At 43.2% G+C, this 22,969-nt stretch overlaps 2 protein-coding genes across 4 annotated transcripts; both read right to left on the reverse strand.

The window, feature by feature from the left end:
• Positions 1-1,273: 1,273 nt before the first annotated feature.
• On the reverse strand, positions 1,274-11,247 carry LOC110489390 (RNA-binding protein 24). Of its 2 annotated transcripts, XM_036971189.1 has the most exons (5): positions 11,055-11,247; positions 10,761-10,928; positions 9,856-9,979; positions 9,580-9,634; positions 1,274-3,752 (listed from the first exon to the last, which is right to left on the reverse strand). In XM_036971189.1, exons 2-5 carry the CDS (start codon positions 10,926-10,928, stop codon positions 3,401-3,403), a joined length of 699 nt encoding a protein of 232 aa, XP_036827084.1. In that variant the 5' UTR covers positions 11,055-11,247; the 3' UTR covers positions 1,274-3,400. The 2 variants fall into 2 exon arrangements, with proteins under 2 accessions (XP_036827084.1, XP_036827083.1); XM_036971188.1 differs by having other exon boundaries at positions 10,761-11,245.
• A 4,097-nt stretch (positions 11,248-15,344) lies between these two features.
• On the reverse strand, positions 15,345-22,624 carry stmnd1 (stathmin domain containing 1). Of its 2 annotated transcripts, none has more exons than XM_036971643.1 (11): positions 20,335-22,624; positions 19,844-19,986; positions 19,572-19,671; positions 19,298-19,396; positions 18,859-19,002; positions 18,638-18,717; positions 17,671-18,381; positions 17,204-17,342; positions 16,969-17,099; positions 16,473-16,604; positions 15,345-16,175 (listed from the first exon to the last, which is right to left on the reverse strand). In XM_036971643.1, the coding sequence occupies exons 7-11, from the start codon at positions 17,737-17,739 to the stop codon at positions 15,840-15,842; spliced, it is 807 nt and encodes a 268-aa protein (XP_036827538.1). In that variant the 5' UTR covers positions 17,740-18,381; positions 18,638-18,717; positions 18,859-19,002; positions 19,298-19,396; positions 19,572-19,671; positions 19,844-19,986; positions 20,335-22,624; the 3' UTR covers positions 15,345-15,839. The 2 variants fall into 2 exon arrangements, with proteins under 2 accessions (XP_036827538.1, XP_036827537.1); XM_036971642.1 differs by having other exon boundaries at positions 15,359-16,178; positions 20,335-22,615.
• Positions 22,625-22,969: the final 345 nt, after the last annotated feature.

A 22,969-nucleotide genomic window follows, 5' to 3' on the forward strand; every position in this document is an offset into this window, starting at 1 on the left:
ACTTGGTACTAGTACTCCCTGTATATAGCCATGTATATATTTTCTACTCCCTATACAATTCGTTTACAAAGTATTAGGAATACCATCCTAATATTGTGTTGCACCTCCCAATCCCCCTTTTTGCCCTCAGAACAGCCTCAATTCATCAGGGCATGGACACTACAAGGTGTTGAAAGCGTTCCACAGGGATGCTGCCCCATGTTGACTCCAATGCTTCCCACAGTTGTGTCAAGTTTGTGGATGTTCTTTGGGTGGTGGACCATTCTTGATAAACACAGGAAAATGTTTAGCATGCAGTTCTTGATACACTGAAACAGGTCTGCCTGGCACCTACGACCATACGCCGTTCAAAGCCACTTAAATCTTTTGTCTTGCCCATTCACCCTCTGAATGGCACACATAAAAAATCATTCTATAACCTGTCTCCTCCCCTTCATCTAAATGGATTGAAATGGATTTAACAAGTGACATCAATAAGGGATCATAGCTTTCACCTGCTCAGTCTTTCATGGATAGTCATGTTATTTTCACAGTTTATTTCATCTTTAACTCTTTATTGTTGGAAAATAACTGGTAAGCAAGTGTTTCACTATTAGGCTACAAAGCACACACACACACACACACACACACACACACACACAGAGGAAAGTAAGCACACACACTGGAAAGTAATCAGCTACTTAACCCAACTAAACTAAGAACATTGTTTTTAAACACCAGTCTCCCAAAAGGTTTTACAACCATATTTGAGTGATGAGGGGTTTGGGAATTGAGGACGTATGCAAATAGACGGTGAGTCTGTTTATAAGCGTTTAATACACTTAGATGGAACAGTCCTTACATAATACAACACAAGAACAAGAGTTCTGGAGCTAGAAATAAGTAGTCACATCCCAAATGGCACTCACACAATTCTCAATATAGTGCACTACTTTTGACCAGGAGTCCTGGTCAAAAGTAGTGCACTACAAAGGGAATAGGGTGCCATTTGAGCTACAGATCCATGTGTGTTTGAGAGAGAAGCTTTTGCCTAGTGAAGAGGTGACTCAGCCATTCTCGTGCTGTAGGGTAAAAATCTGGGACATGTGTATCCATAGAACCTGCTGAACATCAACAACTTTAACACCTTCACCTTTCAGACCTAATTTGCTCTGGAGACTATTAATGGTCTCAGGCCTCCACAACAAGGCCCACAAAGTCACCCATCCTGAAAACAACACAATTGATCATCTCAACATCGTATATCCATCTTAAATAAATAAAAAAAACATTGTTTAAATATAGAACATTTTATTTCAATTTAGAGTAAATAGTGTTGAAATTCTGAAATAAGGTTAACACTGTACATGCCTTAATCCAGTGACAATGAAAAGCTTCCTTAAAAAGTATTTTTTTGTCATTTATTTTTCATATTTTCCCTTGTAAGAAATAGTTCAAGTATAAAAATTCCCAAGTGTAAAATAGCCCATCTGATGTATATTAAAAGCAATAGAAGCACAGCTATCCAAACCATGACAATGGCTGTACATTCTAATGTATAAAGCAAGCATTTTGCTAATTTGCCAGGATTTTTTTTGTCTTTTCCAACAGTTCTAAACACAGAGGCAGAATAACAGTCTGCACGCAAGTATGCCTGCATTTAAATAAAGTTTCATACAAAAAGGCATTAATCTAGCCAATATTTAATGTTCTACGATTTCAAAAAGGCAAAAAGTATAATTGTACAGTGCACATACAGAATTGTATCTTAAATAAATCAACATTTTTGGTAGAGTATGTTAATAATAATACAACTAAATCTACTCAATAACTTATATGCCTTGAGATGAATACATAACAATAGTAATTCAGTACCGCCACTAAGCGCATAGAACATAGTCAACTCTGAAAATAAATATCTTAAATAGATCTCTTTTCTTACTCTTAAATAGCAACACAAATGTGAGGCACACAAAGAACCCCCAGATTCATGTCAAGTGCCTGCAGTCCCACCACCCCCTTTCTACATTCCCCACTGCCACCACTTTCCAGACCCACAGAAAGGGGCCCTGGAGTTGGGGGGTGTAGTCTGGGTAGAGGAGGAGTTGGTGAGGCTGTGAGGAGTGGGTACAGGACAAGGCCTAGGGGGTTTGGTTAGGGTTAGGATAGGAGGGCAGTGTATGTACCTGACACCAGCCCAGCCAGCCAGCTCTAGGACAGAGGACAGAGGTGGAAATGCTGACAGGTCCAGGCAGACAGACAGGCAGGCAGGCCAGAGGGGCCAGTTCCCAAATGGGCCCAGGGATTAAAATGTGACAGCTCAACAAATAAGCACAAGTGATGCGTTCTTTCCAGAGTGATCCATCTGTGTGGCGCTGGGCTAACTGTCCCACCCCCCTCCCCACCCGCAGCTGCTCCCCCCCCCTCTCTTTCACTCTGACTAGATCCCATTGCACAGAGCCAGAGGGGAACACGACTGAGCCCTTTGTCCTTTACCACTATGTACATAACTGTGTGTGTGTGTGTGTGCGTAATGTATGTGTTTGAGAGTAACTGATTTGGTGCTTCTCATTGTCTGAAAACCTTTCTTTCGGAGTTGCCTTCATATTGTTTGTGATGCCCTTTGAAGAGTTGATGAGTAGATGGCATTTTTGGTTATTCCTGCAGCTTTTTTGTCTCCTGGTGAACTGTTTGCTTTGCATAGGTCAAGAGATCAAGATACAGAGTCAAAAAAGGGACAATCAGCATCAGGAAGATATGTTCTTAACGCGTGACAAGACTTTCACCTTTTCTCCACAGTTATTTCAGCTCCTCCCTGACACACAGAGGTTGTCTTTACTAACACACTGGAAACTGGTCCATTTCCCTGATTATCACAACATTTACTTCAATGCACTTGACAAGACAGAACGACAAGAGTCCTCAAAATGTGATAATAAATATATGTTATAAGGGCTTCAGAACACAAAACACTTTGGGACACGTCTAAGTGTCCCGTAAAGAGAACGCTCTCTCTCTCTCTTCTATGTTAATGACAGCAATGGAACATACGATCATGTTTTACACCAAGCTTAGTCGTTGCATTTATCTTCTATAAATAAATACTCTACTACAATTATAATAGTAATAATTATATTAATAACAACAATAATAATCATAAGGATATATCCACCTTACTTTGTTCTGTGAATTGGTAACGTTTACTCATTTTTTTGTGGGGGGGGGGGGGGGGGTTTAAGCACAGCAAGTTGGAAAGCTACTGTATGGAGCTCCCACCTCACCACCACCATCTTAACGACTCCGTCACTTAACAACACGGCCCCTCTCTCTTCCTCCTCCTCCTCCTCCTCCTCCTTTCCTCTGCACAGCCAATCAGCCGTGGGCCTCCCATCCTCCTCGTGTCCAATGGCTGCAGTGGCTGCTATTGCATGCGATCAGCTTGCAGTTGCTGAGGCTGGTACTGACCGAAAGCTGCGGCTGCAGCGACGGCTGATCCCGGTGCGGCCGTAGGCAGGGGCTGCTGAACGTAGCCGTAACCGGCCGCAGTTATGTATCCGGCCGCTACAGGGGAGGCAGCATAGGGATACTGCTCGTAGGCGGCAGCAGCGCTAGCCGCCACGGCGGCGGAATACTGTGCGTAGGCGGCTCCAGTGTAGTCGATGTATGGTGAGGAACCGGTGGAGGCAGAGGCTGCACTGGGCTGCATGGCATGGGGAATGACCATGGTGCTTGGCTGCATGAAGGCCTGAGGGTACACATAGTGAGCAGGGATCCTACAGGACAGAGACAGACAGGGAGTTAGAGGTAGAAATCACAGACCTGGCCTTACAAAGCCACTGACAGACAGCAGCAAACCCCAAGTTTAACAGCAGAACCAAACGCAACCAACCCAACCACACTGCGGCCAAGCGCCCCCCAACACATCAATACACCAGTCAATAACACCGCGGAGATGCCTGCAAGTAGCTATTAGAGATATAGGGTTGCCAAAATAGAGATTTCTCTGTGGGATAAAAAAAATGGGTTGGTGAGAGGTGTTCAAAGTTCAGAGGGGTTTTGTCCTCTGATAAGGGATAGGAAGACATTTGGGGTTTTCAGTGACCCATTGATGCCGTCATGGAGAGACAATCCAGAGATGGCGAGAAGAGAGAACTTGGTTTGTGTGTGCTTGGTCACATGTGGATTTGGCCCTGGTGCCCGTCCTAGTTGGGAGGGGATAGGGAACAGAGGAGGGGAGGGAGGCTCACAGGCAGCGCTGGGAGGAAGAGAGGGGGAGAGGACATGAGATGAGGGGGGCATTGTGAAAATGTCACTGCCACTTTGACAGCTGGACAGTTTTCAAAAAGGACACTGCTGGCTGTTTCCCCCTCTGTGCTTAGACAAAGAGCCCCGGGCCGGGCGCTAGGCTAGCTGCACTCAGAGGGACGTTTTCATTAAATAAGCAATCAGGAACAATGAGCACATTCAGCCCTTCGTGACATATCCCGGCCGTGAGGCTCGGCTCGCTAGGTTCTCTAGCGCGATCTGCTAGCATGATGATGGTCGTTTGGGAAAGTTACACTATTGTTTTGGTGGAGGAAACCTTGATGGGGAAATCACAAATGGCATTCCTCAAAAATACTAAACTGGTGTTAATTGGAGTCAAGTTTATGATTCAGTATGAGAAGACTGAGTAACCTAATCAGTGTTATGACAATGATTGACAATCACTTTTATATTGACTTACCACCATTTGTCAGTGTTGGGTTTCAATGAGTTGTGGATTTGTAATGGTCTGGAATGATGCGCATGGTGTGATGTTGTCAACAGGTCATTCAAATCTCTTCAGAAACAACCTAACAATTGATCGGACCAAATAAATACTGACATCAATCAAGCCAATAAGAAACGAGATGGAGAGCGGAATCTTTTGTACAGTCAAACAGTTTGGAATCTGGATTGGAGAAACCAAAGACAAGATCTATCGTGGCAACTCTATTGTCAGCACTCCACTATCCAACCAATCACATCTCAAAACACTGGCCCCAACGAGGAAACAGTAAAAAAACAACAGCAATTCTACAAGAAAAAGACGTCAAAGACAAAAAATTCAAAACAGTCCACATGGATAACCAACACAGCACAAACACTCACTGAAAGAAACAAAAAGGAAAGAATAAATACATTAAAAGAAAAATAAAAGATCAAGTACAGCTCTATCACTCAGGGGTCAGGGGTGCTCCTATGACATCACATTCTTGGCAGATGCCTCAGCCTGGCCTGCTGGCACGCTGCTGTCTCAGCACAGTGTTACAGTCACAATACAAGGTGGAGACACACACTGGACAATGCACAACAAAACAAAACGTAACACACACACTCTGGATGTACACAGACATAACAAACGTGTACACACACACGGGCCACTACAAAGAAAAACTCTCTCAAACACTCAAACACACACACAAACACACGCGCAAAGGATGGTTTCACAACAAAACAACAAAATGCAGTGTCCACCGAAAAACACATGTCAAAGCTGACCATTGTTGTGCCTCCCCATTACTAGCTATAATAAGATATGCGATGCATCCCCACAGGGTCAAAAGCAGTGCACCTATACAGGTAATAAGGTAGCATTCAGGATGGAAGCATGATGTCAAAAGTTGGATCAAACAGGTATTTTGAAATGCTGTTTTCATATCTTTTCGGAAAAACGATTATTTCTTACAGTATGGGGAAAAACGGCACAAAAAGAAGCTCTTTCATGCCACATATAAAATATGTATGCAGTGTTACAACACACAAGTAAGGTGCTTCTTTTTAATAGCACTATATTTGCAATTGTAGAGAATGAAATGACAGCATTGAACTGGTATGTTTAAATGGTGAATTTTATTTTTATTTTATTTAACTAGGCAAGTCAGTTAAGAACAAATTCTTATTTACAATGACGGCCTATCCCGGCCAAACCCTAACGACGCTGGGCCAATTGTGCGTCGCCTGTGGGACTCCCAATTACGGCCGGTTGTGATAGACCCTGGAATCGAACCAGGGTCTTCAGTGAAGCCTCTAGCACTGAGATGCAGTGCCTTAGACCGGTGCACCAGTCAGGAGCCCAAGAAACATGATGTTGTTGGAAATAAAGGTTGCATCCTAAATGGCACGCTATTCCCTTTCCACCAGCCCATAGGGATCTTTTCAACAGTAGTGTACTATACAGGGGATTGGGTATCATTTGGGATGCATCCAAAGTATGAAGAAGACAGAGACGTTAAAATGGCCCATGATTGTTGGCCTGCATTAGACTGTTTGAAGCAATCACTGCCCAAGAGTTTCATCCCAATGTTATTTTTCCATAAATATATAGCAAAGTGCCAATAAGTCCTACACAAATACGGTTTCCATAAGTAGTCATGACGACATTCCTGTAATGTGGATCTGGTCTCAGACATGCTCTTTGTTGCCTGGCCTCATGTATGATTGACAGGAGAGGCTGAAGACTGGGCCCCAGCTATTTTCTGCTTGCCTGTCATCTTACTGTGGTATGTTCCCACCCCTAGAACTCATCTGGGCTCATATCCCACCCTACCTTTATTTACTTCCTCTATCTTGTCCTTCTCCCTCTCCCCTTCATAAACTCATTCAACATTAGACTACTACAACCTGTTTCTCCATCTCCAACAGCATAAACCTCTTATATGTTGGTAAATGCTGTGTCACCTAACAAACAAAACACACACACATCTGCCTGGATTCACTTCCGTAACGGTGTTGCTCATGGGAAGCACTGGCTACCCTCTGACTCCCATCTAAGTGCCCTCGTTTCCCTAGAGATACAAGCAAGGTTAAAAATACTAGGGTTACTGTGTGTCTCAATGCTCTGTGTAAATATATTATCTTTCTGTCTGGAACGTTGCGGTCGGTAAAGTTCAAGGCTAAATAAAGGTCTGTTTCAATCACATGTCAGATGGGTGACATCTTCGACCAGAGGGGGAAGAGTGGAGGGGTGGCGGGGCGTTTAGCAGTACACACCTGTTGCTCTCCGACACATTAGAACCATTGGGATTCTGTTGCATCAGGAGCTGAGGAACAGCCAGTCATGCTACAGATAAATGTGAGAAGCGTAGAGGGGCGACATGGTGCTATAATAATAACAATGGATCTGGTTGCTACAGTCTCAAACAGTAGCCTGATCCCAGACCTGTACGTACTGCCATTTACCTAGTACCCATCAGAGGAGGCTGGTGGGAGGAGCTATAGGAGGATGGGCTCATTGTAATGGCTGGAATTTAATCAATTGAACAGAGTGAAACTAGATTTCCATATGTTTGTTACCGTTCCATTCATACTATCCCAGCCATTACAATGAGCCCGTCCTCCTATAGCTCCTCCCACCAACCTCCTCTGATTTATACCCATCTATCAAGCCTCCTACATGTGTTGGGATCATATCATTGGTGAGACTTATACCTAGTGGTGTGATAGCCATGGAGCTGGTTGCTACCCTCCCACAGCTGTGCCCATCGATGTCTGCGTCCCAATGGCACCCTTTTCCCTATATAGATTGCCCTTTCATCAGGGCCCTAGTAGTGATCTATACAGGGAATAGTGTGCCATTTGGGACAAATCCTTTGTCTGCAGCCTTGGACCTTCTACATGTGTTGGAAAGCACAGGTGGCACATAGGTGGCACTGTCTGGATGTCTGTGGCCCTTTAAACCTCCCTGGGGCCTCCAGCCTCCATGTGTTGGGGCCTCCAGCCTCCATGTGTTGGGGCCTCCAGCCTCCATGTGTCCGGGCCTGCTGTTTTTAAAGAGTGTCCCATCCCATCATGACGGAGCGAGCCCCAGACCCCCTGCCCAGCCCCCCGCCCCGCTACCAGTGCAGGCTTCATGCGACTGCAGCGTCAGCACTCCAGCCTTTGTGAGGCACAATGGAGAAGCTTGTTTTCCTTAACGCCGCAGGCCCATGTGATGAAAGCTTGTTCAGAGGCTGTGGCATCCAGACATTTGTTTGTGTCACAGTAGAGACTCTGGTGCACTGCTCTACCACTGGACTGGACTACACACGAAAGGACACACACAAGCGAACATGTGTGCGCACACATACAATAGTTTTGTCAGACAAATACAAACAAACACACACTAAGAAACACACATTAGTAGGTGTTCTGCTTCAACTAAACTACTAGCCTTGGATGACTTTCCCTCATCTGTCACCAGTGTCCTGTAAGGGATAAGGTTAGTGACTACTGTCAATTTACAGTCTAGTCATGGACCTCTCACTGTTCTCTTCTTTGTCATCTCTGATTGAGAAACAGCAGCTCTCCTGAGAGTCGGCCCTGAAGTATACCATATACGGATAGATAGATGAGAGAGGGAGAGAAAATAAGAGAGAATAAGAGTTAGAAGAGACAAAGACCATGTGGCACATGCCCTTGGTGGATTGAGAAAGAGGGAGAGAGAGAGAATATGCTAATCCTGGGAAATACTCCATTCTGGGTGAGTTTGAGAGGTTAGGTGTTAATGCAAGAGAATGAATAACACCAAGGTCCTAGAAATGTCTTGCTGTGAGCTGTTGATGGTTTTGGTAGGTTTGGAGTAGGGGTGACAGGGGAATAATGAAAAAGCACACAGAAAACCATCCCTCACTCCAACACAGAACATAATGTTACCAAAGAAAAACTAAACCACAAGCTACAACACGAAAGCATCAAATCAAATAAAGACATTTTAAAAAGACTTTGCTCCCCCTGGCAAAGTCAACACTCTTCCACAAAATAGGGAAAGAACATCCCAAATATCATCAAACCAGTTTTTTTGGTCATTAAATAGACAGCACACGGTTTAGCTATGAACACCACTTCATAACAGTAAAAATAAAGTCAAAAGCACACAAAGCTCTAATTGCTATTCAAAATAAGTTAAAACTCAAAACCAAAATTAAAAACCAACAAACATGCATCTATAATCACCATTTGAGCTTGTTTGTGTGCATTTGAAATTACAGGTAATTCCCTGGTCTGATCTGTGACATGCCCACAGAACTAATCCTGAAACCACCAGTTATCTTAACCTGTATCGAGCCTGTCGGACCAGAGAGAGATAGATAACATTGAGTCATGGAGGCTCTAACTTTCCATTGGTTGTACTCAACACACACACACACACACACACACACACGCATACACACACATGCATGCACACACGCTCATACTATGAACACACTTTCTCTTTCACTCACACAAACCTTACATTGATATGGTGGTCAACTTTGTAGTCAGTGATAAAAAGAAAGAGGACTTGTGAAACTGTTTTTTTTCCTCAACATAATTATCATGCACTGTAATCATGTAAGTATGGAGAAAAACAGGACTAAGCACAAAACAATTCCATAAACAGATTATATAAACATACATGTCATTGTATGAACATGTCTAATAATGCCAGACTTTCGCCAAATGAGGGACATCACTGCTAATATATTAGAAATAACAGATTCAGTGAGGTAACTCGAGTGAGGTTTCATATAGGTTTTCCCTGATGAGGTCATTTGTTAATGTATACTCATCAACACCCAACCATCCCCTCAACGCACACAAAGAAGCATCAGTACTTACCCATAAGGCCTTTGGATAAAGGCAGGATGGATTTGTGGAACACCAAAAGTGAAACCTGGATGGAGATGAGGTATGGTCAAATTAATTAATGATCTTATGTATGTTATTGTGAGTGCCAAATGGCACCCTATTGCCTTTTTATTGCACTACTTTTGACCAGGACCCTCAATGTTTTCAGAACATTACCATACAGAACCGGTACTGTTGCTTCCTACTGAGTTAAGTATACTTCCCCTATCTCTCTATGTGACTGTGTGACTGTGAGAGTGTGTTTACCTGGCTGCATCACCCGTGGCTTGGCCCCCAGGTACGCCAGGTTGACGTTGGCTTTCCTGCCGTCGATGATGGGGTTTGGATCTTTACAGGCCCTGTCTGCAGCCGAGCGGTCCGCCATCGTCACCTGCAGGGACACACAGAGAGGGTTGAGAGAGCACAGGTAAGAAGTGGTGAAGGAGAAGTGTGAGGGGTTGGTAAACATGTACGATAAAGACTCACCAATGTTAATATTCATTAGCTAAAGGGAGGCAAATATTAGAGAAAATAAATATGGATATCACACACAACCCGACTGTCAGTCAATATTTTGAAAATAAAGATAACCACCACTACTTATAGTAAGTTGAGATCTATGGTCTTGGGTAGGCTCTAAGCTCCTGATGACTTATTTCCTTGTTTTCCAGAGTAGAAGCTAGATATAACGCCATCTCTGACCATAGATACTCATCCATTCAAAATAATTGGACAAGTTTACCTGTGACTATAAGCACGTTGAGAGTAATGACGATGTAAGAGTTTTTGGTGCTGTAATATGGTATTTTTCAAATAACCCGAGGAAAACCTCTTATAGTAGTAGCCCATCTGTCTCTTATTAATGCTCATAGACATCGACATGAGGTTCTGCTCATCATCTTCCCAGAACTCATCTTCTGAACATGTTAGCGCGGAACAGTGCGCGTGTGCGCCTATCGGTTGTTTTCAATGATAGAACGCTTCAAGCTGAAAACACAAGCCTACTTATGAAAAACTTCAAATATTATGAAATAGGCCTACAGTAGCCTAACCAACACCCACTTTAACGATCACATGTGATTTACTGCCATTTGAAATAATGCAGGCCTTAGACAGACACTTGCACTTTGTGTAGGAAAGTTATGAAGAATAAATACTATATTGATACTTACGAATCCATACCCCCTGGACTTGCCGGTCTGTCGGTCGGTAATCACGACTGCTTCTTCAATTTCTCCAAACACTTCAAAATATTTCCTGAGACTGGAATCCGTGGTGTGGTATGGAAGACCCCCTACAAAAACCTTCGTGTAGGTCGTGTCCTTCTGCGTGGTGTGCATCTTCACCAATATTTCAGTGCAAAATAGTATAAACAGAAACAATCAAAAATATAGTGCAATATTTCCTTATCAGCTAGTTACGTTATTTATTAGTATTGCTATAAAAACGAACAATAAGACATTTACCACTGGAGAGGCTTCTGGGAAATATCACAAACTCGACAAAAATCAAGATTCGAGGTAGATTATGTTTCGACACTTAAAAGAGATATGGAGCGGATTGTCCAAGCAATCGTCAGGTGTTTGCAACTCTTCTTCGTAACTGTCGTGACAAACTAAATATGTTTCGGACCCATTCCTAAAAGTGCTTCCCATAACTCCACCCAGTTCCAAGCCTGAGGGCGGTACTTGTGCGTGCATTGCTGCCAGCCCACATGCTCCCCTACACGCTCCAGCAAACAGCTGGGAAGCGGGCACAATTAAAGATCCATGCCTGCTTAGTGGTGATGAAGAGTATACCATATTACCTACCACATGTTAAACCACCAGGAAAGTTATGGTCATTCGGTTTTTCATACCCCTAAAATGATATTTTCTTACAACAGTTGTATAGACTAGTGCTCACGGCAAGGTTTCGGCTACTTAATAACCCACAGTGTCACACACAAGACCCCATTATACTCCATTAAAACATAACTTAAAAAATGAAGGTCTTGGTTCTCTTCCTGTCCCAAGGGATACCTGGCAGCAGGTGGTCGGGTCAGAGAAGGCCCATTACGCATAGAGAGGAGACAGACAGTGGTCAGCCCAGGGACGCATGTGTTTTAGTGGCAGCAGCAGTTCAGCATGACCAATGCAGACAGGTGTAATCTCTGGGCCTCAAATTTCCTTGAAGAATAATGCAGTAGAGTGATTATATTTTGGACTATCATACACGCGATGCTGCTAAAATGATTATGCACAATGGGTAGGGACATAAATGTTTAGTTTTCTGGGCCCCTGATGTCTCATAGGAAGCCACTGATGACTGGACTGTTTTAAAACGCGTTTAGGAGTGACACCTTTTTAGGTGGACTTGAAGGGAAGAGCGGTACGTGCGTAAATACGCGGCCAGGGCAATTGGGCACGCGCCCCGTGCAGGATCTGTCTATTAAAGATCATATCTTCAGATTATTTTTCAAATAGGCTACTTATTCTTGTGATTATATACATCATACAAATAATAGGTTAAATAGTATATTTTAGTACAGCAGTGCCTTGAGGTCAGATGAATGTCAACTTGTGGGTCTTGTAGTGCCTGTGATAACTAAAATAGGCCTAATAACAACTATAAGACTTTGTAAACTTTGTAAAACTGTTGACTTTTGTCTTTCATGATTGAATGTGGAAAATGATGATTCTCCCCCCTGTTTTCCACGACAACTGTTCTGTAACGTTATACTGAGAAATCTGATACGGAACTATTGCCTAAATCCTTCATATGGTTCCACCTCTATGGACTAAGACAGCCATGGAGACACGCAGCCTACATAGGCCCTAATACTGGTATGTGCCTGGTTGCTTGTAGCCTACAGTAATATTATGAGTTGCAAATTTGATGTGGCTGGCTAGCTGTCATAATTGTCATCTCCTCCATCACCGGAATGCAATAGCGTGAATTGCCACTGGACTCTTCTGTACCCAAAAAAATCTATAGCCCTCTGCTTGGTCACTATTCCCTGCCGCAACCTGATAGAGCGACATTTCTGTATCTCGGTGGATCAGATACTATTTTATTCATGCGTGCCCACGCGCCCTTTAAATTACAGCCCTGAGCAGAGCCGCCGCATAGTGGTCAGTTTCAGGTTTCAGCGGCCACACAATGAAGATACCATCGAGTTGCGTCCCCTTGTTGTCTCCGTTCGCGTGCAACATGCCGACTAATCAGAATCCCCTTACATGTTGGCTAACAACACGTAGCTACAGGGTCTCTGGTAAATCCTCATCAATGGTTATCCTTAAATCCCTTATGTGCATATCTTTGATGTGTATAGGCCTATAGCATACATTTATAGGCTATAACATTGGGAGTGTGCCAAATGAGCCCTGTTAAATTAAATGCATAGCCTATATACTGTAGTATAGAGATATCCTTTAACGCAATGAATGCTATGTGAGTATGTAACTAACTAAATAAAAAATTGTGGAATCCATTACAAATTCCATTCAGCATTCCACTTCAAGTTCACCATCCTTGACTATCAGGATAGGCTTCCAACTTGATTAAACAAGGGAGCGTTAGGAGGATGGTCATGTTTAGAAAATGTAAAAGTAATACTTAACCTGACATGTGATCAGACCTTGTAATTTTGGGAACTGAGACTAGATTTTTCACCAGTTGAAAAACACAGCAAACCTGTCAACCATATAACACCCAAAAGGTAATGATGGGTCATTTGGGAACAGTCAAACTAAGGTCGCAAGGGCTTAGTTTGCAGAAGATCTAGGTGCTGCTGTAGGCCCTCCTTGGTTGGGGACAGAAGCACCAGATCATCAGCAAACAGGAGACTTTTGACTTCAGAGTTTAGTAGGGTGAGGCCGGGTGCTGCAGACTGTTCTAGTGCCCTCGCCAATTCATTGATATATTTGTTGAAGAGGGTGGGGCTTAAACTGCATCCCTGTCTCACCCCCTCGGCCCTGTGGAAATAATTTTTTTTTTTTGTTTTTTTGCCAATTTTAACCACACACTTGTTTGTGTACATGGATTTTATAATGTTGTATGTTTTTCACCCCAACACCACTTTCCATCAATTTGTAGAGCATGCGAAATTGAGGCAAAAGCTTTTTTGAAACCAACATAGCATGATAAACTTTGCCTTTGTTTTGGTTGGTTTATGTTTGTTAGTTAGTGTTCTGTATGTTTTATAATACCATCAACCCCACAGGCCTTTTTGTGTTGCATGGTTTGTATTTTGTCCTGTAGTTCATTCAATGTAATTGAAGAATCCAGTGGGTTCTGGTAGTCTTTAATAGTTGATTCTAAAATTTGTATTTGATCATGTATATTTGTTATAAAGCCCAAAATATTGGATACGTGGTTTATCCATACATCTCCATTTTGGATAGATAACTGTTTGTGTTGTTTGTTTAGAGTTTTCCAATTTTCCCAGAAGTTGTTTGATTCGGTGGATTCTTAAATTACATTGAGCTGATTTCTGATGTGCTGTTCCTTCTTTTTCTATGCTGTATTTCTGTATTATTTTAGTGATTCACCATAGTGAAGGCGTAGGCTCAGGTTTTCTCGGTCTCTGTTTTTGATTGGACAGGTTTCTCAATTTCTTTCTTTGGTTTATGCATTCTTCATCAAACCATTTGTCATTGTTGTTAATTTTCTTAGGTTATGTGCTTGAAATGTTTTAATTTGATAGGGAAGCTGAGAGGTCAAATATACTGTTTAGGTTTTCTACTGCCAAGTTTACACCTTCACTATTACAGTGAAACCTGTTGTCCAGGAAATTGTCTAGAAGGGATTGAATTTGTTGCCTAATTGGTTTTTGGTAGATTTCCACGCTATTTTCCTTCCTTCCAAAAAAAATGTTTACCACTTTTTCTACCCAATTGGTAGTTACAGTCTTGTTTCATCGCTACAACTCCAGTACGGACTCGGGAGAGGCAAAGGTTGAGAGCCGTGCATCCTCCGAAACACAACCCAACAAAGGCGCACTGCTTCTTTGACACAATGTCCACTTAACCCTCAAGCCAGCCACACCAATGTGTCAGAGTACACCATGTCAGCGTGCACCGCCAATTTTGCACCGCCCCATGAGTCTCCCGGTCGTGGTCGGCTGCAACAGAGCCTGGACTCGAACCCAGAATCTCTAGTGGCACAGCTAGTACTGTGATTCAGTGACTTAGACCCCTGCGCCACTCGGGAGGCCATCTATAGTATTTCTTAATATTATTCAGTTCCTTTGGCTTTGATGCCTAATGATTGAGCATAACTCTGTTCAAGTAGTGTGATTTTGCTGTGATCTGATAGGGGTGTCAGAGGACAGGCTGTGAATGCTCTAAGAGACTCTGGGTTGAGGTCAGTGATAAAGTAGTCTACAGTACTACTGCCAAGAGTGTGTACCTACCGTAGGAGTCCCCTCAAAGCCTACCATTGACTATGTACATATCCAGCATCCGACAGAGCTGCAGGAGTTGTGATCCATTTTTGTTGGTTATGTTGTCGTAGTTGTATCTAAGAGGGCATATGGGGGAGGGAATGCTGTCACCTCCAGGTAGGTGTTTGCCCCCCTGTGTGCTGAGGGTGTCGGGTTCTTGACTCTCTCTCTCATTTCAATTGCTTATTTACATTAGGGACAGATACAATGAATGTCCGACCATCCTATGCATTACACCACCACACAGAAGCTTACAATAATTCCCAGTGCTTGTCCCCAAATTAACATTAAAGTAATAAAACCTACTTTTTAGACACTATAGTGAAAACACCAAGATACTCTTACATATGATAATGACACCAAAGCCTTTCTGCAAGTGAACTATAATGAACAGTGCTGAAGAAGTCATTTAATTCCATGGAAACACCGCCATCTTGTGTCTAAAACAGCTTTCAACTCAACGTTCACCATTGGGGGGGTCCCTTTTTTAAATTAATGGAAAATAAATATCTTCATTATTTCAATTTCAAATAATAATATTGCCCACCTTTATACAGTATGATTTTGCATCGTAAAGTAAACCCTCAGAGATCTCTTCTCTTTATACCACGTACTTCAAACAAGTCTTAGAAACAGACTGTATGCACATACACTTGGCTCTTTTGTATACAAAAACACAAATAGACATCACTGATCTCTCTCTCCTTCACCTCACCTGCCCACTCTTCCTCTAATTCCCCCTGCACCATCTCTCTATGCTCTCCCTCTCCCTCCTTCTCAGACACACTGGGCTCCAATAGACAGATAAGGTGCTCCCAGCCAGGTGCTAGAATTGCTCCTCAGCTTGCTCAGTCTGTTGAAATGTGGAGTCATTCTCCATCTCAAGAGAGGCTGAGAGAAGCTGCCCACTGAGCCCACTTATGACTCCCTCTCCCCCGCCCTCCCTGACCCCTCCACTCCCTCCATCCCCTCCTCCTTGAGTCTGAGTTGGGTCTGGATCCAGTGGCTCCTGCTGGATCCCTCTTGGGCTGGGTGGCTTCTCAGGGGCATCAGGGGCGTGGAGGACCTCCACAGGGCTGACTATGTCCCCCTCTCCGGATGTTGATGCAGCTTCTGGGTCATGGACACCAGCTGATTTAGGCCTCAGGTTCATGTTCAGCTCCTCCTTGTTGAGATGAGAGAGAAAACAAATAAATATTCAAGATACACACACACACAGGTCATATTCAAGAAAACAGGTCACATTCAAGATACACACACAGGTCATATTCAAGGTACACAGGTCATATTCAAGATACACACACAGGTCATATTCAAGATACACACACAGGTCATATTCAAGATACACAAGTCATATTCAAGGCAGACATAGTTAAAGTTGGTCCCCATTTAACCTCCTAAACTCAGTTTTCCCTTATTCCCCTCACATTCATATTTTTCATGATTTCATAATCCTCACCTTCCGTTCCTCCTCCGCCTGTCTCATCCTCTCCTCCATGTCCACTTGGCTGGTGACAGACTGGTCCCTCTTGCCCTTCAGAGACTCCAGGTGAGGGGTAGGCCTACGTTTGGGTGTCTCTCTGTCATCAATCTGACCGTACACACACAGCAATTAAACCATGAGTTACACACTCCAACAACACATATTAGGTAAACACTCATATACTGTAGTTAATGTGTAAATAACTCATAAAATATAATCTCTTCAATACAGAGTGACTGTCATTGGTATATTGACATAGTCAATCAGTTCTGCACTCACTTCCATAAGATGACAGCAGTTTTATAAATAACCAGGAAACTAATCAAGAGACTATCCAACCAGGCCACAGTCTTATGATGACAAGAGATTATGGAACTCCTCCTCTCTCCTGATTCTGACGCCACCATAGAGGGTGAGACAACATGAAGCTACACTTTGCTTTGCCCCACCATTAGACCTGACCGGTACCCACCATGATGTTGTATGCCTCGCTGCTGGCCCTCTCCCTGGGCTGGGCGATGATGCCTTGGCTCAGAAGCTGTTCCAGGATCTCACTGGACCTGGGTCTCTCACCACTCTCCTGGGCCAGGCCAGGAATGTGGGCTGAGTGGGAGACACACACAAATAGGTCTCTGACGAGTACAAGATACACACACTCTCTCACACACACACCACCACACACACACACACACACACCGACCTCTTACCTGCCAGTGGTGATAGTTTCCTGGGTACAGCCCCCAGTAAGGTGGGAACCTCACCAGTGTCCAGGACCACTCCACTGTCTGTGGTTAACTTTGACACTGCAGAGTCGCCCCTACAGCCTTGTTTACTCACTGTGTCATCCTGTTGGGAGAATTACAACGTCAAACTCAAATGCATAGTGTCTTAGGTGTTTTGACAGGTGCAATAATACAAAGTGTATCATATTTATTTCTAGATCAAGTCACCAAATAGTTTGACTAAAAAGAAAGACTGCCACTAGGCTATCAGTAGGCCCCCGCAAATCAAATAAGGGAATCAATTGAGAGGAAAAGTGCTCTGACGCGCATCACGCCGGATGTGTGCCATTCCATTCCAAAAGTATTCTTTGCCTTCTGTATTACACATGTTCATAACATTGTGATTACAGTTTTTAAATAGGAATCGAAATTAGGAACTGCAGGCAGCGTACCTCTCCTCCGTCCAACTCGCTTGATCTCATGGGCTCGACCACAGTGAACCTGGAGCTGCCGCATCCCATATTTACTTTCAAGAGAACAGTGGTCGGCTAGAAGTTTTCTTTTTGATATACCATTAATAGAGCATTTGGCGGGATATTAACGCAAAAGGAACCTCTCAATCAGTCGCATTCCTTCACACTTTCCAAGATAGCGCGACCCATGTCGCCATGGACTCTCTGCGTTACCATGGGCCGTTGCTACAATAAATCTGACCTGGTTAAAGAGGTGACACCCCCTGGACAGTCAGTAGGTGTCCGGGTACACTCAATCAATTGTCCACCAAATAAGTCCAATTCCAAATGGTTTTAGGCTTGTAGTGGCCCCTGTGCAAGCAGGTTTTGGCTCCAACCCAATCTCTTGACTTGAAATTGAAAGCATAAACACAAGAAAAAATACGTTCACAAAATAAAAATGTGTAATATATGTTCTGTTATTGGTGTAACACACAACATAGATATATTATAGCTTGCATCAGCGACTTCAGCCATGCCCAGAGAGACAGGTGGCAACATTCTAATTCCCAAAGGTGCTGAGAGGAGAGAGCAGGGCCAGGGGTTCCTGTGCTGAAGTGTTGGCGGTGAATATGCGGAGCTCTTAGCCTCCAGGCTGTCCCCCAGGGTGAACAGGTTCATATGCACGGTCTCCAGGGTCTTCCTGTATATCTGGTTACAGATAGACAATACCCAGTTATCAAGCATTTAAATATGTTATGTTGTTGATATAGTCAAGATAACCTTTTTCCAAGACAAAAAAGGATCATGTCTTTCATACCCATAACCACAAGGAGGCAATATTGAGGTGTGTGTGGTGTTGCTGTCATAGAACAGTTAGGTGCCATATGTTCACACTGTTAGATCCAGAGAAGGTATGTTTTAGCAGATTCATTTGTCATCTTCACTACTGTGAGGGATAACTCACTGAGAGAGGAGGAGTTTCTTCTGCAGGCCAAAAGTGTTCTTCCTCAGGTTCTTGGTCTCCTGCAGAAGAGCAATGTGGGGCTGGAGGGGTAGCACTGGGTTAGGGCAGCCACACATACATACTGACAACAAACAATTAACATTGTATTGTTAACATGAAACTGTTATAGGATGAGAGAAGGCAGGTGACAGACAGACGCATAGATAGACAGACAGACAGACCTGGTCCATGCAGAGCTCGTAGTTGGCCCTCTGGGCCAGGATGTCCAGCCGGTTGTGAGCCAGCTGCCGCTCAGAGCCAGAGCTCATGATCGGTCTCTCCACCTTCTGCATATCCTTGACCAGGACCACCACTGTCTCCTTCACCTGGGGACAGGTTAAAAGGTCAGTTACAGGTCAGTCAACTTATCTCATTAGTATCACTATTCACCAAGCACAATGGCAATTGTGAATTGTTTACATTGATAAACTATGACTATTATTTTCTACAGTGTGTTTTGCATAATTCTTATGTAGAACTCTTTAGGTCTCTGTTAGGCTTACACAACGTTTCACAACAGTGTGAATGCTGTCAGAAATGCCAAGAGATCACAAGGCAGGTCGCAACTGGATGGCAGATGAGTGAGCAACATGGCTAGGACCAGGACAGCTGAACACTAACCTTCTGTTTCTCCCACTCTAGGGCATCCCTGGTGGCGCTCAGCTCATTCAGCCTCTTCCTCAGGCCGAAGACAGTGGCACAGCGCTGGGTCTCCAGAGCCTTCATCAATATAGGAATGACACAGACATATATTTGCCAAACATAAACAGTCTGTACCAGTCTTTCTGTCAATCTCTTGCCAAATAAGACACTGATATAGCGTTGAATGCAGTTCATGTACATACAGTCAACATAAGGAGGAGCATACAAAACTATGTTCCAGCCTGTACTATACCTTGGAGATTCCCACGAAAGTAAGAGCAGTCCAGGACCAGTTTCTCTGCTGTCTGCTTCAGTTTTTTGCAGTAAGCAACCACTGATCATAGGTCAGAGTTCTGGGAAAGAGGATGGAGAGAGGGTTTATCATATAAATCGCTAAAGTAGTGAAACTTTCCGGCTTTTCGTTTCCCCTCCAACTAGACTAAAAAGTTTTAGGTAGGACAATATGACCCGAGGGACAGATGTTCATGCTCATTGATTGATTGATCTATTGATTGATTAAATCACCCCTTGACGATGTGGCAAGGCTGGTACTTGTAGCCCAGGTTGGGCAACTGGAGGTCAAAGGTCAGACAGTGTTCGTTGAGCTTCACAGCTTGTCCCTTGTCCATGTGGTGGGACATCATTGGGTGAGCACGTCCTTCAGAGAGCTACAGGTAGAGTGAGGACATAATGCATTCAAATACAGTCAGATCAGGTGAACAATTTGCAGATACAATGGCTGCATTTACACAAGCAGGCAATAATTTGAAAAAATATCATAGTTGGGCTGTCTGTGTAAATACAGCAATAGATAGCAATCTAGGTATGCCTATGGAACCGATTTGAAACAGTTGAGATAAAGACTTTACAATCGGCAAATAATTCATTAATGTCATTGGAATACTTGCAAAAAAATGAGACAAGCATTGGTGCGTTTTACTATCCAAGACTCAGCAGCCTATGGGCCCTGGTCAAAAGTAGTGTACTAAATAGGGAATAGGGGGCCAGTCTCTGACCAGAGGTTGTCCAGGACCAGGTGGATCTTCTGCTGAATCAGGTGGATGATCTCCTCAGCCAGCTCCACCTCCAGCTTCAGCTCAGCATCCACTTCATCATCTGTAGACCAGATTCCCTATTCTACATGATCACCAATCACCTGGTACTACACAACACATTGAAATCTGAACACCGCACACTCCCTCAGCACCTGCCTGTACAAGACCTTCTCCAGCAGACAGCGCTCAGCGATCGCCTTCACCTGGAAACACCCAACAACCATGAAGTCAGTTTAAATCCCACACATGACAAGAGAGGGTCATTTACAGTCATGGAGGGTGAGCAGCAACATTTAGAATGTCCCGAGTCATGGGAATGTAGTATCTGTGGACCAGATTCCCTATTCTACATGATCACCAATCACCTGGTTCTACACAACACTTGGTTGCATCTCTATGCCTGTGTTTAGACAGGCAGACAGTGTCTCCTCGTCTGTTCTAAAGGTATCAAGGGCAGTGCAGTGTGTCTCGAGTGCCCCAACTGTTCTCCCTAACCCTGCATACACCCTGAATCCACTCTACCTTCACTAAGGCAGCCATCTCCTGATCTACTCTTGCAATGCTACCAGCTGATTGTCTCTGCCAGTGCCCTAGCTCCTCTACGCGGTAGGTCAGGTGGTTCTTCGTGCTCCAGCGGATCTAAGCCAGGGGAAGGAGTGGACATTGCATTCCTGGAACTGATGTTTTGTCAGCACAACCCTCCGACCTGAGATTTCACCCCCAGATTGTGAGGTGTGCAAGGATTTATTCCAATACACTGAAAAGAGAGCAGTAGGGTTCCTCTAAAATAGCTGGGGGTCACAACGTGCCACAATGTGTTACCTGAGTGGTAGCATCTCCACGTGCGCAGTGAAGATCCTGGTTGATCTGATAGGTTAAGGGCCTCTGCAGCTCAGACCTATTGCTGACCAGATTGCTGTTGAAGGACCAATCTGGTTGGGTGTACCTGGGGTAAGGCTTCAGAAAACTTGATTTCATGCCTGTAGATCTCCTACAAAACAGGGAAGAATTAATAGAGTATATAATATCTTTCATTTTTCAAATTCTGACAAATAGACCATTATTGACTTGTAGAAGGTTTCAGTTTTAAGCAGTTTTCTGTATTTTTTGTGTGATTTGGACCAAGACTGGCTTCAAAATATCCACTAAAGTGAAATAATACCTTATTATCCATCTGAGATTTCACAGTCAGTGCCTAAAATGATAAGTAGCCTTCACTAACAAGAGAATACATCAAACAACTAAAATAAATCACTTACTACATTATTCATTTAAAATTATGAAAATTATAGAGGTATAAAGCAAAGAGCTTGAAAGTTGAGTAGCTTGTTAGCGAAGACAAAAGTGAAATGTGTCAAACTTCGAAACTCTTCAGAAACACTTGGAACCCTCAGTTGAAACACTTCCATTTCTGACATCACAGTAAACATCTTGTAGAATGTTTAAAACAGAATTCAAAACAACATCAAGAACACACCCATTGACCTTTAACGTTTAAACCCGTTAACCCTTTCAGGGCCCTATTGAGCACACCGCCATGTAGTTAACATATTTACGTATTTGCAGTAATAATCAGGAATTCTGTCAGCAATGTAGAGTAGAGGCATTTAGCACACAACGTTTATGTTAAAATCTCACAGACTATAAACATGCCCATTATACTTCTCTACCAAGCAAAAAGGCAGTAACTGCTCATAACGTGGAACTGAGAAAAATTGGTTAAACAGTAATCATGTTGCAGTTACTGCTAACATGACACCCATTTTCTCCAAAACACAATACAATAGAGGCAGTATACTAATCCACATGATTAAGCATGTATTTAATGTAACAAAAATTACATTAACTAATTTTCAACCAAATTAGCAATTATTGCCTTTTTGTTTGGTAGGGCAGTATAGTACTTTGTAAAAGCAACAATTAGGCTAAATATTGGATTAATACAACTTGAAAACAATGCATTCATGAGACAAAAGGGACCCACTAAATCAGATTGAGTATTTTACATGTGTTAATACCTGTGTTAAAATCTATTTAATATTTCTCTGTTTTTGGTACGATGTACCCAATGACTAATGAAAACTTGCTATGTCCTCATTGTGATTTTACAGACGTGTTTCACACGTCTTATTTCTATATTTTTGTAATATTTATGAAATGCATATTGATATACACTGCTCAAAAAAATAAAGGGAACACTAAAATAACACATCCTAGATCTGAATGAATGAAATATTCTTATTAAATACTTTTTTCTTTACATAGTTGAATGTGCTGACAACAAAATCACACAAAAATGATCAATGGAAATCAAATTTATCAACCCATGGAGGTCTGGATTTGGAGTCACACTCAAAATTAAAGTGGAAAACCACACTACAAGCTGATCCAACTTTGATGTAATGTCCTTAAAACAAGTCAAAATGAGGCTCAGTAGTGTGTGTGGCCTCCACGTGCCTGCATGACCTCCCTACAATGCCTGGGCATGCTCCTGATGAGGTGGCGGATGGTCTCCTGAGGGATCTCCTCCCAGACCTGGACTAAAGCATCCTCCAACTCCTGGACAGTCTGTGGTGCAACATGGCGTTGGTGGGTG

This window comes from Oncorhynchus mykiss, chromosome 32, assembly GCF_013265735.2.
Source record: "Oncorhynchus mykiss isolate Arlee chromosome 32, USDA_OmykA_1.1, whole genome shotgun sequence".
NCBI classification, from domain to species: domain Eukaryota; kingdom Metazoa; phylum Chordata; class Actinopteri; order Salmoniformes; family Salmonidae; genus Oncorhynchus; species Oncorhynchus mykiss.

Coding starts and splice junctions, on each gene's coding strand:
- LOC110489390 (XM_036971189.1), bottom strand. CDS start 10,928: ATGCACACCACGCAGAAGGACACGACCTACACGAAGGTTTTTGTAGGG. Junction 9,635..9,855: donor GCCACGGGTGATGCAGCCAG/GTAAACACACTC, acceptor ATCTCCATCCAG/GTTTCACTTTTGGTGTTCCA. Junction 3,753..9,579: donor TTTATCCAAAGGCCTTATGG/GTAAGTACTGAT, acceptor TCTGTCCTGTAG/GATCCCTGCTCACTATGTGT.
- stmnd1 (XM_036971642.1), bottom strand. CDS start 17,739: ATGGGATGCGGCAGCTCCAGGTTCACTGTGGTCGAGCCCATGAGATCA. Junction 17,343..17,670: donor GCGAGTTGGACGGAGGAGAG/GTACGCTGCCTG, acceptor TTCTCCCAACAG/GATGACACAGTGAGTAAACA. Junction 16,179..16,472: donor AGGCGGAGGAGGAACGGAAG/GTGAGGATTATG, acceptor CATCTCAACAAG/GAGGAGCTGAACATGAACCT.